Source organism: Trichechus manatus, unplaced genomic scaffold (assembly GCF_000243295.1).
Source record: "Trichechus manatus latirostris isolate Lorelei unplaced genomic scaffold, TriManLat1.0 scaffold00014, whole genome shotgun sequence".
Taxonomy (NCBI): Eukaryota; Metazoa; Chordata; class Mammalia; order Sirenia; family Trichechidae; genus Trichechus; species Trichechus manatus.
Window position 1 is genome coordinate 10,305,888 of NW_004443950.1, and position 12,069 is coordinate 10,317,956.

A 12,069-nucleotide genomic window follows, 5' to 3' on the forward strand; every position below is an offset into this window, starting at 1 on the left:
GCCTCTGCCACTCAGCAGCTCCAGGACCTTGGGCAAGTTGTTTTACCTCTCTAAGCCTCAATTTCCTCATCTATGAAATGGAGCTAGTAATGGCACCTCACTTCATCTGTGTGAAGCGTTTGGCACATCGTAGCCACTCAGGCAAGGAAGGACACTGGGAGGGAGAGGGAACCAGCCCAGCCCTCCCATCTGAATGTCAAGCCCCGGTCACAAGACCCTCCCAGGCACACAGCTGGTCTGGGCCTCATACTGTCTCATGAGGTGGGCAGGGCAGGCCTGAATGTGCCCATGCACAGACCCTCGAGAGGTCCAGAGGATGCCCGAAGCTGAACAGGTAATGATGAAAGTGGACTGGACTTGTGGGGGCTGGGTACCTGCACACAGGTAGGGGACAGGCAGTAGGGGCCGGGGCAGCCCTGGGCTCTGAAACATGCAGGCCACTAGCTCCAGCCATGGCAGCCTGGGGCTCTGGCTCTAACCCAGACTTCACTGGCCAGGAAACCGGGAACAATGGCTGGGACTGGTCCCTGCACCGGATCTGCCCAGGGGAGCAGGAAATCGCTTCACCAGCAGGCAGAGGGGCAGCCAGCCTGAGGGACAGAAGCCACCATGCTCTTCTTCTTGTCTGCGCAGAGGCATCCCTGGGCAGAAGCCATTGTAGATGGCCTCCTCTCAGCCTCCAGCCTCCATCCTCACCCCCAGCCCCCTACTCCTCCCTCCCTCCTGTGGAGCAGGCCCCAGATGGGATCATGGGCTCCTCAGGCTGTGGAAATCCACTCAGGACCTCCCAGCCCTCTCCAGAGCCATGCTTGACTGTAACAAGCTCTGCATCCTGTCCCGGGTGGTTTCTTTGTTCCTTGAAGGTCACGCCTCCAGGAAAAGCCTTGGCCACACTGATTTTGGCCAATCTACAAAGATTTGGCCTCAGAATGCTCCATCCGCCTCTGGCCCTAAAAAGGAAGTCAAGGAGAGGGGTGGCGGGTGGGTGGGAAACTGTGGGGTCTCCCTGCCCACAGTGTGTGTGTGTGTGTATCCATCCCCGCCCTGAGTCTGCACCCCTGCCTTTACTGAGCATCTGCTGTTTGCTTTGCGCTGCTGGGCATGAAGCAAAACTTGAAACAAGAACTTCTGATGAAGCAGTTTGGAAGTTTCCATGTATCAAACAGGTAGAGCCAAAAATGTTTAAATGGCTGATATTTAGTACAAAACACTATGTGCAAGAGTCCTCCCTGAACCTCACGCCACCCTTGCCTCAGCTCATGCCCTCACCTCACCCCAGAACCTTCCCTCATTGCCAGCCCCAGGCCATCAGTGGGCACTGGGGATTAGCGGTTCAAGGATGGGTGAGGACCAGCAACCGGGTCAGGGTGTGTTTTGTGTGTTACTTTGTAATAAACACGGCTATCAGTTTGTAAAGAAGCCCTGGTGGTGCCAGGTTAAGCGCTCGGCAGCTAACCAAAACGTCAGCAGTTCAAACCCACCCAGTGGCTCCATGGAAAGAAGACCTGGCCATCTGGTCCCATAAAGATTACAGCCTGAAACACCCTATAGGGCAGTTCTACTCTGTCACAAGGGGTCGCTATAAGTCAAAATCGACATCACTTTGTAATCATTGTTTTCTTTAGTCCAGATCAGTGTTTATGGCAGCCCCAGGCCCCGTTCCTAAGCCCCAGTCCAGTTAGAGGGAGAAGAGGAGCTGGTAAGCGCAGTATTTCCTGAGAGCTCATGTGGCCTAAGGGGCCATAAGTCAGTCCCCTGGAAGAGCTGCAGTCCCTGTCTTCCTTGTCTTAGGGAAGGGCAGGGGGAGAAGAGAGGACTTGAGGAAGGCCTGCCAAGAAGAAAGGGGGTGGGTTGGGAATAGTGTAGGAAGAGATACGAAAAATATTGCAGGTAGAAGGAAGGCTTTGATCAAAGGTTTCGAAGTGGACAAGAACCTGGGGTGTTTCCGAGACAGCAAGAAGGCTGGTGGTAGGGTTTGTGTTGGGGTAAACGGTTGGGGCCCAGAGCCAGGGCAGTGGGTTGGAGTCAGGCCAGGAAGGCATGGGGGCCACGTGGAGGCTGGGCTGTCCCCAAGGTCATGGCTACAGGTAAGATTTCTGATGTAATCTATTTGTGATGGGCAGAGTTCCTGGAGGCTAAGGGGAAGCCTAGGCCTCTAAGCTCTGATCAGATGCCGCCAACCCCAGGAAGTCCCCTCGGGTTTCCCTCCCACTCTTGGCTTGCATCTCTCTCACAGCAGGAGTCAGTAGAGTACAGTGGACATGAGTGAGCACAGGCCCAGGATCAGGCAGGCTGGCTTCCATTCCCAGCTCTGCCAACCACCAGCTGTGTGATCTTGGGCCAGTCACTTAACCTCTCTGAGTCCATCTCAACAGCTGTAAAATGGGTCTAAAATTACCCACCTCGTGGCATGGCCTGCAAAGTGCTTAATACATTGCCTTGCACTTAAAAAATAAGAAGTGTGCACTAAACCAGGCTTGTTTATCCCCATCTACTCTGCAATTCCTTTATTCTTAGGCTCACATTTTTATGTTTATGAAGTCAGGATTAAATTTCCAGTTGATGGGCAAGAATCTCTAATTAAAACTGCGGGTGTGTGTTACAGTCCTGGCATCTTGGGCTTGAGGAACAAGGTCCAGGTGTGCCCACTTATGTTTTTAGGTTTGAGTCGCTGGGCCTGCCTGCTCTCCCATTGGACTGGAAGCACCTTGAAGCCATGGATGGTATCTTGTCTGTCTACCAGCTCCCAGCATAGGTTTCAAATGTCTGCTGGGTCAGATTCCGGGAAGGACTTGTCCAGTCACTCAGTAGCCAGAGAAGGGTTAGGAAAGGAACTTGAGTCCCTGGACCCCCTCTCTAGTGCCCCAGTGTGCTCTCTGGAGCTCTCTGGCCACCCCTAGTCCCATATCGGCCAGGACTCTAGCATCTCTGCTGTGCATCCTTGGGCAAACAAATCCCCTCTCTGGGCTGTGGTGTTGAAGGGAGCAGTCTAGGCTGCAGAATGAAGCTCTGACACCCCTGGAGGCTCTGCCAATGACTTTCCAAGGTTCCAGCCAACCTGGGCTGCCTTCTGGGCTCGGAGGAAAGGGTTTCTTTCTTCAAGAAGTGGCAGGAGGAAGAAGAGGCTCAGTGATCTGCTTTCTACTTCTTTTCTGCTCCTCTCCATGCTCCTGTCTCCTGCCCCCTTGTCAAAAGAGCCCCATCCTTGAGGACAGAGAAACGGACACCATGACCCTCATCTCTGTGTGAGGGCAATGATCACCACCTCCACCCCTAAAAGAAGATAAAAACCACCTCAGGTCTGTAATGCAATGTCTTAGTCATCTAGTGCTGCTATAACAGAAATACCACAAGTGGATGGCTTTAACAAAGAGAAATTTATTCTCTCACAGTCTGGGAAGCTAGAAGTCCAAATTCAGGGTGCAGCTCCAGGGAAAGGCTTTTTCTCTCTGTCACCTCTGGTGGAAGGTCCTTGTCATCAATCTTTCCCTGGGTCTAGGAGCCTCTCAGTGCAGGGACCCCAGGTCCAAAGGATGCGCTATGCTCTGGATGCTTCTTTCTTGGTGGTATGAGGTCCCCCTGTCTCTCTGCTCTATTCTTTCTTATATTTCAAAAGAGATTGATTTAAAACACAGTCTAATCTTATAGATTGCGTCCTGCCTAATTAACATAACTGCCTCTAATCCAGCCTCATTAACATCATAGAGGCAGGATTTACAACACATAGGAAAATCACATCAGATGACAAAATCGTGGACAGTAACACAATACCGGGAATCATGGACTAGCCAAGTTGACACAAATTTTTGGGGGACACAATTCAATCCATAACAGGCAGGCTCGGTCCTGCATATCAATTAACACCACAACCCATCTCCTTGTTTGTTATCCAAGATACAGCAGAAAGACCACCATTCTGGGAACTAATTTATTCTACAAATATTGAGCACACACTATATGTGGGCACTGTGCCAAGTGCTAAGACTTGCTTTGAGTCCTGGATTCTGGCTCCTGCTTTGCCATCAACACTCTGGCCTGAGGCTAGAGAATTCCCCGATCTGGGCCTTAGTTTTCCCATCTATGAATTGGGGTAGCATTGGTTCTGCTCACTTTCCAAGGTGCTTATGAGGCTTGGAGGAGGGTAATGGATCATATGAGAATGTGTTCTAAACAGTATAATCCAGAGTCTGAAAGCGAGAGGGCTAGTGCTAATTTTTAAATTCCTTCCACCTGACGCCCTGGCCACACATGCAATAGATGCACAGTAACTATTAGCCGTGGAGGGCACAGAGAGGGTATAAACCAGGATATCCTAACCTCTGTGGGCACGGACTCTCCTGAGAGCCAGATGAAAAGGAAGAGCCTTTTCATGGAAAATGCACATGCAGGTGGACACGTGGTTTTGCACATGATTTGAGGAGCTCCATGGGCCCGCCAGATCCCAGGAGCAGAAGTCCTGTATAGACAGTTCCATGTGGTGGCTATTTACCTGTCTGTCCTGCAGGCTGCCCACAGATGGAGTAGGAGTGGGGTATCAGGAAAGACCAGGAGCTAAGAGCTGGCTGCCCTAACCATGCCCTAAGGAAGGGAGACACTCTTCTTAGCCCCTTTGGTGGGGGCGGGAGGGGAGGGTTAGTCTGGAGCTGACCCAGGAGCCCCCACGGCTGTCATGCCTTCCTTTTGCAGGAGGGCCTTAGGGGCGGTAGTTTGGTGGGCAGATGAGGGCTAGTCTTGGAGCTGCACAGATAGAGCAGACAACTTTTTGCTTAGATGATATGTTCATTGGCAGTGGCTTGAGGAGCAGGGAACTTTGTTCTCTGAAGGGCCTCAGGGACCCCATCAAGGTTGATGCCTTTCACCATGCTGCTTCATAGGAAACAGAGCCAGCAGGCTTGGCCAGCCCCTCAGAGTCTGCCTCCACCCCTTCAGGGAGACCCTGGGTCCTAGGTAGACCCTCCAAAGGACACTGTGTGGTGAGGGCCTCAGAAAGAGACATCTAAAAATCCCTTTCTAACTCCCCTTTCTCCTTAGGGCCCAAATTCAGGGTCTGAGGTGGAGGGAGCTTAGGTGAGGGGCTGTAAGCAGGTGACAGGGGCATAAGGAAAACCTACTCCCAAGCCTGCCCCTGTACCCCACCCCTGACTGGGCCTTGGGGCTCAGATCCTGACTCTCTGCCTGGGGTCACCACATCTCCCTCCAGTCCCCCACCTGTCCTCCAGGAGTTGGGAGGGGCAGGTAAGGGTAAAACCCCTTCATCCTGAGGTCCTGACCCTCCCCGGCCCCCCTAACACACACACACACACACACACACACAAAGGAATGGGTGGGTACCCCAGTCTGTGGGAGCATTAAGTTTATTTCTAGCCAGGCTGAACTCCTGAGGAGATGGGTTGTGTCACCATACAACCTGTCCCACTGGGGGGTTGGAGGTGGCATGATCTGGCAGCCTAGGGGTCAGCCTCTTTTTCACAGGTTAATGCCAGGGGGTCAGGTAGTTGACACGACTGTGGAGAGAAAAAGAGGTGAGGTGGGGGCCTCCAGGGTATCCTGGGGGAAAATCAGGCTGCCCTTCCCTGGGCCTTCCTGCCCTCAAGGCTCTGACAATACAGCTTCCATCCAGCCTCTCTGCAGCTCAAGGGACTTCAGTGGCTCCCTGTTTACTTCTACCTGATTTTGGCTGCTCTGCTTGGTTTTCAAGTTACCCTCCCCCACCCCAGTTCCAGTTTGCCTCATTCTTTTCTCCCATTGATCCCCAACCATGAACTGCTTCCCTCATTTTTCAATCAGTGAGTGAACCTATTGTCATGCATTATAAATCGTAAAAAACAACAATTTCCCTCCTACCCCCCCAAAAAAAAAACAGCGTTCCCCTGAGTATGCATATGGAGGGAGAAAGGCAAGCTTCCCATCAATAATTATGATGCAGTAGTCTCAGTGCTATAAGACAGGGATGCAATGTGGTGACCAACTGGAGGGGGTGTGAACTGGGGATTAGGGAGAAGAGGTAGAGGGTCAGGGAGGACTTCAAGGAGGATGGGACATCTGAGCTGGGCTTTCAAGAGTGAGTAGGAGTTTTCCAGGCAGAGAAGAAAGGATAATCCAGGCACTAAAACAGCACAAAGGTGTGGAGGAGTGCTTGGTTGTGCCTGGTGGGTTAAGGCTGGAAATGTGGGAGATGGCTAAATTAGGAAGATGAATATCTTGTACCACTTCCCATGCTCATTCCCATCTCCAAGCCTGTACTCAGAGGTGACCCTGACAGGAACACCAGCCTCCTCCATTATCACCTGTCCACATCCTGGGAGGCAGATTTTCGGCTCTTTTTGTCATGTAGCTTATACGTTTGTTTGTTCTTCCGGTCCCTGCTCTCCTCCAGGGTAACTCCCTCTCCTTTTGGCCTCTTCTGGGCCAAAGCAGGTGGGACATGTATTGCTGTCCCTCTCTCCCCTCAGCGGGCTGTTGTTTGCACGGATCTCTCCAGAGGGATCACCCAGGAGGACATCACCCAGGAGGACACCACCCAGGAGGACACCACCCAGGAGGACATCACCCAGGAGGACATCACCCAGGAGGACATCACCCAGGAGGACATCACCCAGGAGGACACCGGATCTCGCGAGGCCCCGCCCCCGCCCTGGAGGTGGGGTCTGGGAATCTGCTAACTCCGGAGGCCGAACCAAGGGCCTCGAGGGGGCGTGGCCGGATGTGGGCGGGGGCGGAGTCATTGCCATACCTGTAGAGGGAGCTGAAGCGTCGGAAAGCGTTGCTGGAAAAAAGAGGTGAGTGAGTCGAGGTGAGGAGAGGCAAGCCTCGCGGAGCTCCTCACTCCCATCTCAGGCGTGCCCACCCATCTCACCAGAAGGACTACACTGCACCTTTGCCCCACTTTAACGGAGTTAAAGGGTGACAAAGTGTTCCGTTTGGTAGGAATTAAACGTTTATTCATTTTGAAATTGCAATTTTCTGGCGGTGTACTGGAACCAATCAATTTTCCCTCACACATTTTCAAGGGCCACTAGGTGCTCGCTGGGAAGAGCGGCCAAGACCTCCCCGCCCTCCTCTCGGGTCTGGGATCCCGGGGCGTGTGGCGGCACTCACAGGGAGTCGGCAGGCAGGGGCTTCTGTCCGTAGCGGTCCAGGCTGGGGTTCTGATTGAGGCAATACTGAGGCGGCCAGAGGGAGTCGGGGGAGGTCGGTGAGGCGGGGAGGACGCGGACTCTCCGCATGCGCCCCACACAGCTCCCCCTGCTGGAGACCTTGGGCCTGGGGACTGGGAGACCCTGCTCTCGGCCTCTTGCCCCATGTCAACTGCTCCCCACCTTGGCCCTGGGGACTCGGTCAGCGCGCAGCCCTCCCTACCCGCCAGCTCTGGGTCACGTCCGGCTTCAAGTACCGCACGGCATAGCCGCTGAAGCTCTCAACTGCAAGGAGAGAAGCCCCTCTGGGTCCCTCGCCCGCCCCAGAACAAGCTCCGCCCCCAGCCCCGCTCCTAGGAAAGCCACGCCCCCAGAATAAGCTCCGCCTTAACTGCCCTGCCCGACCAGGTCTCCTCCGGACTCCTCTCCGCTGGTCCCAGAGCCAGCCCGGCCCTCAGCCTCCGCTCAGAGGCCTCCCTCCAGCCTGACCCGGGCCCCCGCTCCGCCCTCCCCCCGGGACAAGCCCGCTTCCACGGCCCTCAGCCAGTCTCAGTCCCACGCAACTGCTCCAACTGCTGCCCGGAGCCCGCAGTCAGTCCCCCTGGAACCTCGCCCTGAGGCCCCGCCCCCGCCCCCGCCCCCGCCGGCGGGCGCGTAGTGGCTCCAGCCCTGCCCTAGTGCATCTTCGCGCCAGGTAGACCAACCCCTCTTGCCCGGGCAGGGCAGCTTGAACTCGCCGGCCGACGACACGAAGTGGGACCAGTCTTCGATGGCGCGCGTGAAGCAGGGCCAGTTGACCTGGTTGATGCCTGGCGCGATGGGAGCCAGCTTCCTCGCGCGGTACCTGTCTTGGAGTTTCTGGCCAGTGGCGGTGATGTCCTGCCAGGGCGATGGGGGTCAGGGCCACAGCAGTAAATGCAGAAGTCTGGGGCGCCGCCCCAGACCACGCCTTGGCCGGAGCTGATGCTTGGCCCATCTAACCTAGGGGACACCTGAGGCAGGGCCAGGGGTGGGCCCGGGGTCCCAAGCAGGCAGCTGGGCTTAGATTCTCGAGGGTCTGCACGAGGAGCAGAGCCCAGGACCCAAGTTGCTGGGGGCTGGGGGCAGGCTGGAGCTTGTGTCCTCTCCCCCGAGGAAACCCAGGGCCGGGGACAAAGGACACTCACCAAGCACTGCAGGGGCTTGTTGGGGACACCGAGGAGTGTAAAGTAGGCATTGTCAAACTCATCTGTAGAAAGAAGAGAAGTGGGGAAGAGGGTCTTGTCCACCAGTGGTCACACGCCCACACAGGAGAGGTTTGGACCACACTGTGCTTTAAAAATTTTTGGAAATATTTGACAACTTTAAAAAATTGAAGATAAAGTAGCATCCATACCTCACCCCTTACAATAGAATAAACTCCAAATAGATCAAAGATTCAATATAAGAAATGAAACCATAAAAGTATACTAGAAGAAATCATAGACAGATTCCTTCAAAACCTTGGAGTGAGGAAGGCCTTGCTAATTCTAATTAAAAATCCAGAAGCCTTAAAGAAAAGATTGAGCAGTTTGACTACATAAAACAACATAATAGAAGTCAAAAGACAAATGGGAAAAATATACTACAGATGAGAGGCAATTTTCCAATTATAGGAAGAGCTCCTAGAAATTAAGACCCTCTCTCCAATGGGTAAACAACATGCATTGCTAGTTTACACACAAATAAAAGAAATTACAAATGGCTCCTAATCATATGAAAAGACACTTCAACCTCGTTCATAGTAATAATACTAAATAATATAAACGCATGTTTAAACTACATTGAGGTACAAATTTTTGCCTGTTAGATTGAAAACAATGGAAAAGATAATGCAGTTATTGGGAAACAGGGTCTCTATACATTGCCAGAGGGGGTATAAATTGGTTCCGCCCTATGGAGGGCAGTTTGGCATTATCTAAGGAGCCCTGATGGCGCAGGGGTTAAGAGCTCAGCTGCAACGAAAAGGTCAGCATTCGAATTCACAGGCTGCTCCTTAGAAACCCTATGGGGCAGATCTACTCTGTCCTGTAGGGTTGCAGTGAGTCGGAATCACCTTGACAGCAACGGCAACAGGTTTGGTTTTGATTTTTCAGTAAGGAGCCCTGGTGGTACAAACAGTTAAGTGCTTGGCTGCTATCTGAAAGGTTAGCAGTTTGAACCCACCAGCAGCTGTGCAGGAGAAAGACCTGGCAATCTGCTCCTGTAAAGATTTCATCCTAGAAAATCTTATAGGGCAGTTCTACTGTCACGTGGAGTGAATCGACTCCATGGCACCCAACAGCAACGATATCAGAATTATAAATACACATAGTTTTTGACCCCGCCCACAGCCCTGCTTCTGGGAATTTACCCCACTTTACAGCTGCACAAGTGGGAAATAATGAGGGTAGAAGGTTACCCACTTCAGCATCGTTTGTAATAGCTCAGGTGGACCCAGTGACTTGCTGGAGGTTTCCTGGGCTTCGAGTGGCAGAGCTGAAACTGGCCCCACTAATCCCTTCCCCTGACACTTACGCCTTTTCCCTCTGAGATCTCTCCCCTTCTCATACCCTCCACCCCTTTCACAAAAGCCGGATCCAGCGCCCGTGGCAGGCAGTGGGACAGCTGAGGTGGCCTGACCTTTGCTGCAGTAGGTGCTGGACTGGCAGTGCTCATCCGAGAGGCAGGCCCTGACGGTGTCCATGTCCATGCGGCGCAGGGTGGGCAGGGCCGGGTGGTAGAGCTGCTGCTTTACACCGGCCAGCATGTTGCGTTTCCGCTCAGTGGGGAGCAGGATGGCCGGGGATGCGTACACGTGGGTGGAGCCATCGTCCCAGGGCACCAGGTCGATGATGCGGGCCATGGCTGGGGACAGAGCATACTTGGGGGCTCACCCTGCGCTCGGGCCAGCCAGATGCCCTTCTGTCTGGGAACTTGATCTGGGCCAATGCCAGTTTGTTTATTTGGTGATATAAATGTTCACCAAATACCTACTGTATGTCAGGCCCTGTTCTTGGGAAACTCCCTGTGTGGTGGCAGGGACATTCATATAAAAGAAGGACCGACAGGCATATGTACAGGATGTGCTAAGGTCTGTGATGGAGGTCGATAGAGTGTATATGTCGGGGGTTGGAGGGGTTGGGGGTGGGAACAGTCAGAGAATGATCTAAAAGAGCATTTGCACCTATTCTTAAAAACCGAGCAAGAAGAGGCAGCAGAAGGTAGGTTCAGAATGTAGTCCAGTATGCCAAATACCTCTGGGTGACTATACGAACTTTTTGGCCCTAGCTAAGGTGTCTGGCCTTTACCCAAAACTCTGTAGGAAGACATAGAAAAGTTTTAAAGAAGGGGAGAGACATGAGATTTGAACTAGAAAAACATTGCTGGTTACCAAGTTCCTCCCTTTAAAAAGCAGATATTCCCAGAAGCCTTTCAGTCATTTACACTTTAGTGAGAATTTGTTGATGCAGATTGCTTTCTTCCTGACCCAAGTTAGAGTATCTGAGAGATTGGAGGTGGGAGGTAGGTGGGCAGGAGGGGGGAGGGAGAGGGCTAGGTGAGGAGGCATGGGAAAGCTACCGCAGGGGATGGGATTGCATGGGGGAGGGGCAGGGAAGCAGAATACTGAGAGGAGGGTAGAGAGGGCTCCCTGCTTCTGATCAACCAATGGTAGCTACCTCATCGGTGTGGCGCAGACCTTGGGTGCACAGGCTTTTAAGGACTTCCTGCTCTTCTGACTACTCAATGGGGAGAAGAGCGAGGAAGTGAGGTAGGCCAGGCCCCAGTGCCTTATGGGATGGCAGGAGACTAAAGAAACATTCTGCAGAGACAATGCCCATTGCAGCCTGATTGTGAGGGCACCTGCTCCTCGGCAACCCTGGTGACTACAGGCTCTGAGAAGAGCCTGCTCCCGGCTCCTGCATACTGACCACTCCCTTTCAGTTCCCTGAAAGGCTCTGTCTCCCAGGCGAAGTACAAGCAGGGCATCCTGGGACAGGTCAGGCAGGGAGCTAGGCTGCCTGGAGGCGGCCCTGCCAGGGCTGGCTGAGGATGGTTGCCTAGCCCATCTCAGGCTGTGCAGCCCTGGGCTGGTTGCTGTTTCTCTCTGGGCTTCAGGGCTCTTCTCTGTGCCGGTGAGGGCCCTAGGTCCTGCCATTAGGGGTATCTGTAAACTGCGAGGGCTCTCCCCTCCCCTTAAACTTCCAGGAAGAGGGCATTGCCCTGTCAACCAGCCTTTGGACCTTCAGAGTCGGAGATTAGTGGCTGCCAGTATTCGGGGTCACCACCGTAAGGGGATCAGGGAGACTGGTGACCTCAGCAGGCCAGGGATTAGCAAATGATACTCCACTCCCAGTCCCTCAGTCCCCTGGAGGGCCACAGCCTCCCTCCCTCCCAGGAAAAAGTGCCTGAGCCCGGTACCCGCAGCCCTGGAGCCTGCCTACCACCCTGGTCACAGTATTAGAGATGGACCCCCAAGGGGAGGAAACCCTGGGAGAGCCAAGCTTATTTGCACATATTGGCATGTGCTTTGCATCCACTTGCTCCTGGTGCTGACAGGTTCTGGGCCTTTTGCGGTGACAAAGAGGTAGAATTTGATTCTCCAGTTGTTCCTCCTCCCGTATGCCATACAGCCCCAGTGCAGCATCCCCATGGCCTGCCCCTCACAGAAAACTTCCCCAGAGTCAACTCCACTCACCACCCCACCCCCAATTTATGTTTAACTCTACTATAAAGTTATAAAGTATAACAATACAGAAAGTGCATATATACATAATTCAATAATTTATAAAGTGAGACCCCTATATAACTACCACTCAGGTCAACACATGGGGGAATATTTTGGAAACAATTTAGCAGTTTCTTAAAAAGTTAAACTTGAATTTGCCATAGGATCCAGCAGTTCTATCCCTAGGAATCTACCCAAGAGAAATGA

General features: G+C 53.2%; 1 protein-coding gene across 1 annotated transcript; it reads right to left on the reverse strand.

The window, feature by feature from the left end:
• Window positions 1–5,336: 5,336 nt before the first annotated feature.
• SPMIP8 (sperm microtubule inner protein 8) lies at window positions 5,337–10,816 on the reverse strand. Its single transcript, XM_004371543.1, has 8 exons — window positions 10,801–10,816; window positions 9,777–10,001; window positions 8,303–8,364; window positions 7,841–8,015; window positions 7,360–7,421; window positions 7,099–7,163; window positions 6,734–6,766; window positions 5,337–5,504 (listed from the first exon to the last, which is right to left on the reverse strand). The coding sequence occupies exons 2-8, from the start codon at window positions 9,997–9,999 to the stop codon at window positions 5,474–5,476; spliced, it is 651 nt and encodes a 216-aa protein (XP_004371600.1). The 5' UTR covers window positions 10,000–10,001; window positions 10,801–10,816; the 3' UTR covers window positions 5,337–5,473.
• Window positions 10,817–12,069: the final 1,253 nt, after the last annotated feature.

Excerpts from the sequence above, each read along its gene's own strand:
- SPMIP8 (XM_004371543.1), bottom strand. The coding sequence starts at position 9,999 with ATGGCCCGCATCATCGACCTGGTGCCCTGGGACGATGGCTCCACCCAC. Across the intron at positions 8,365-9,776 it reads CAGCACCTACTGCAGCAAAG|ATGAGTTTGACAATGCCTAC; the intron begins GTCAGGCCACCT and ends TTCTTTCTACAG. Across the intron at positions 7,164-7,359 it reads ACGTGACCCAGAGCTGGCGG|TATTGCCTCAATCAGAACCC; the intron begins GTAGGGAGGGCT and ends TGGCCGCCTCAG.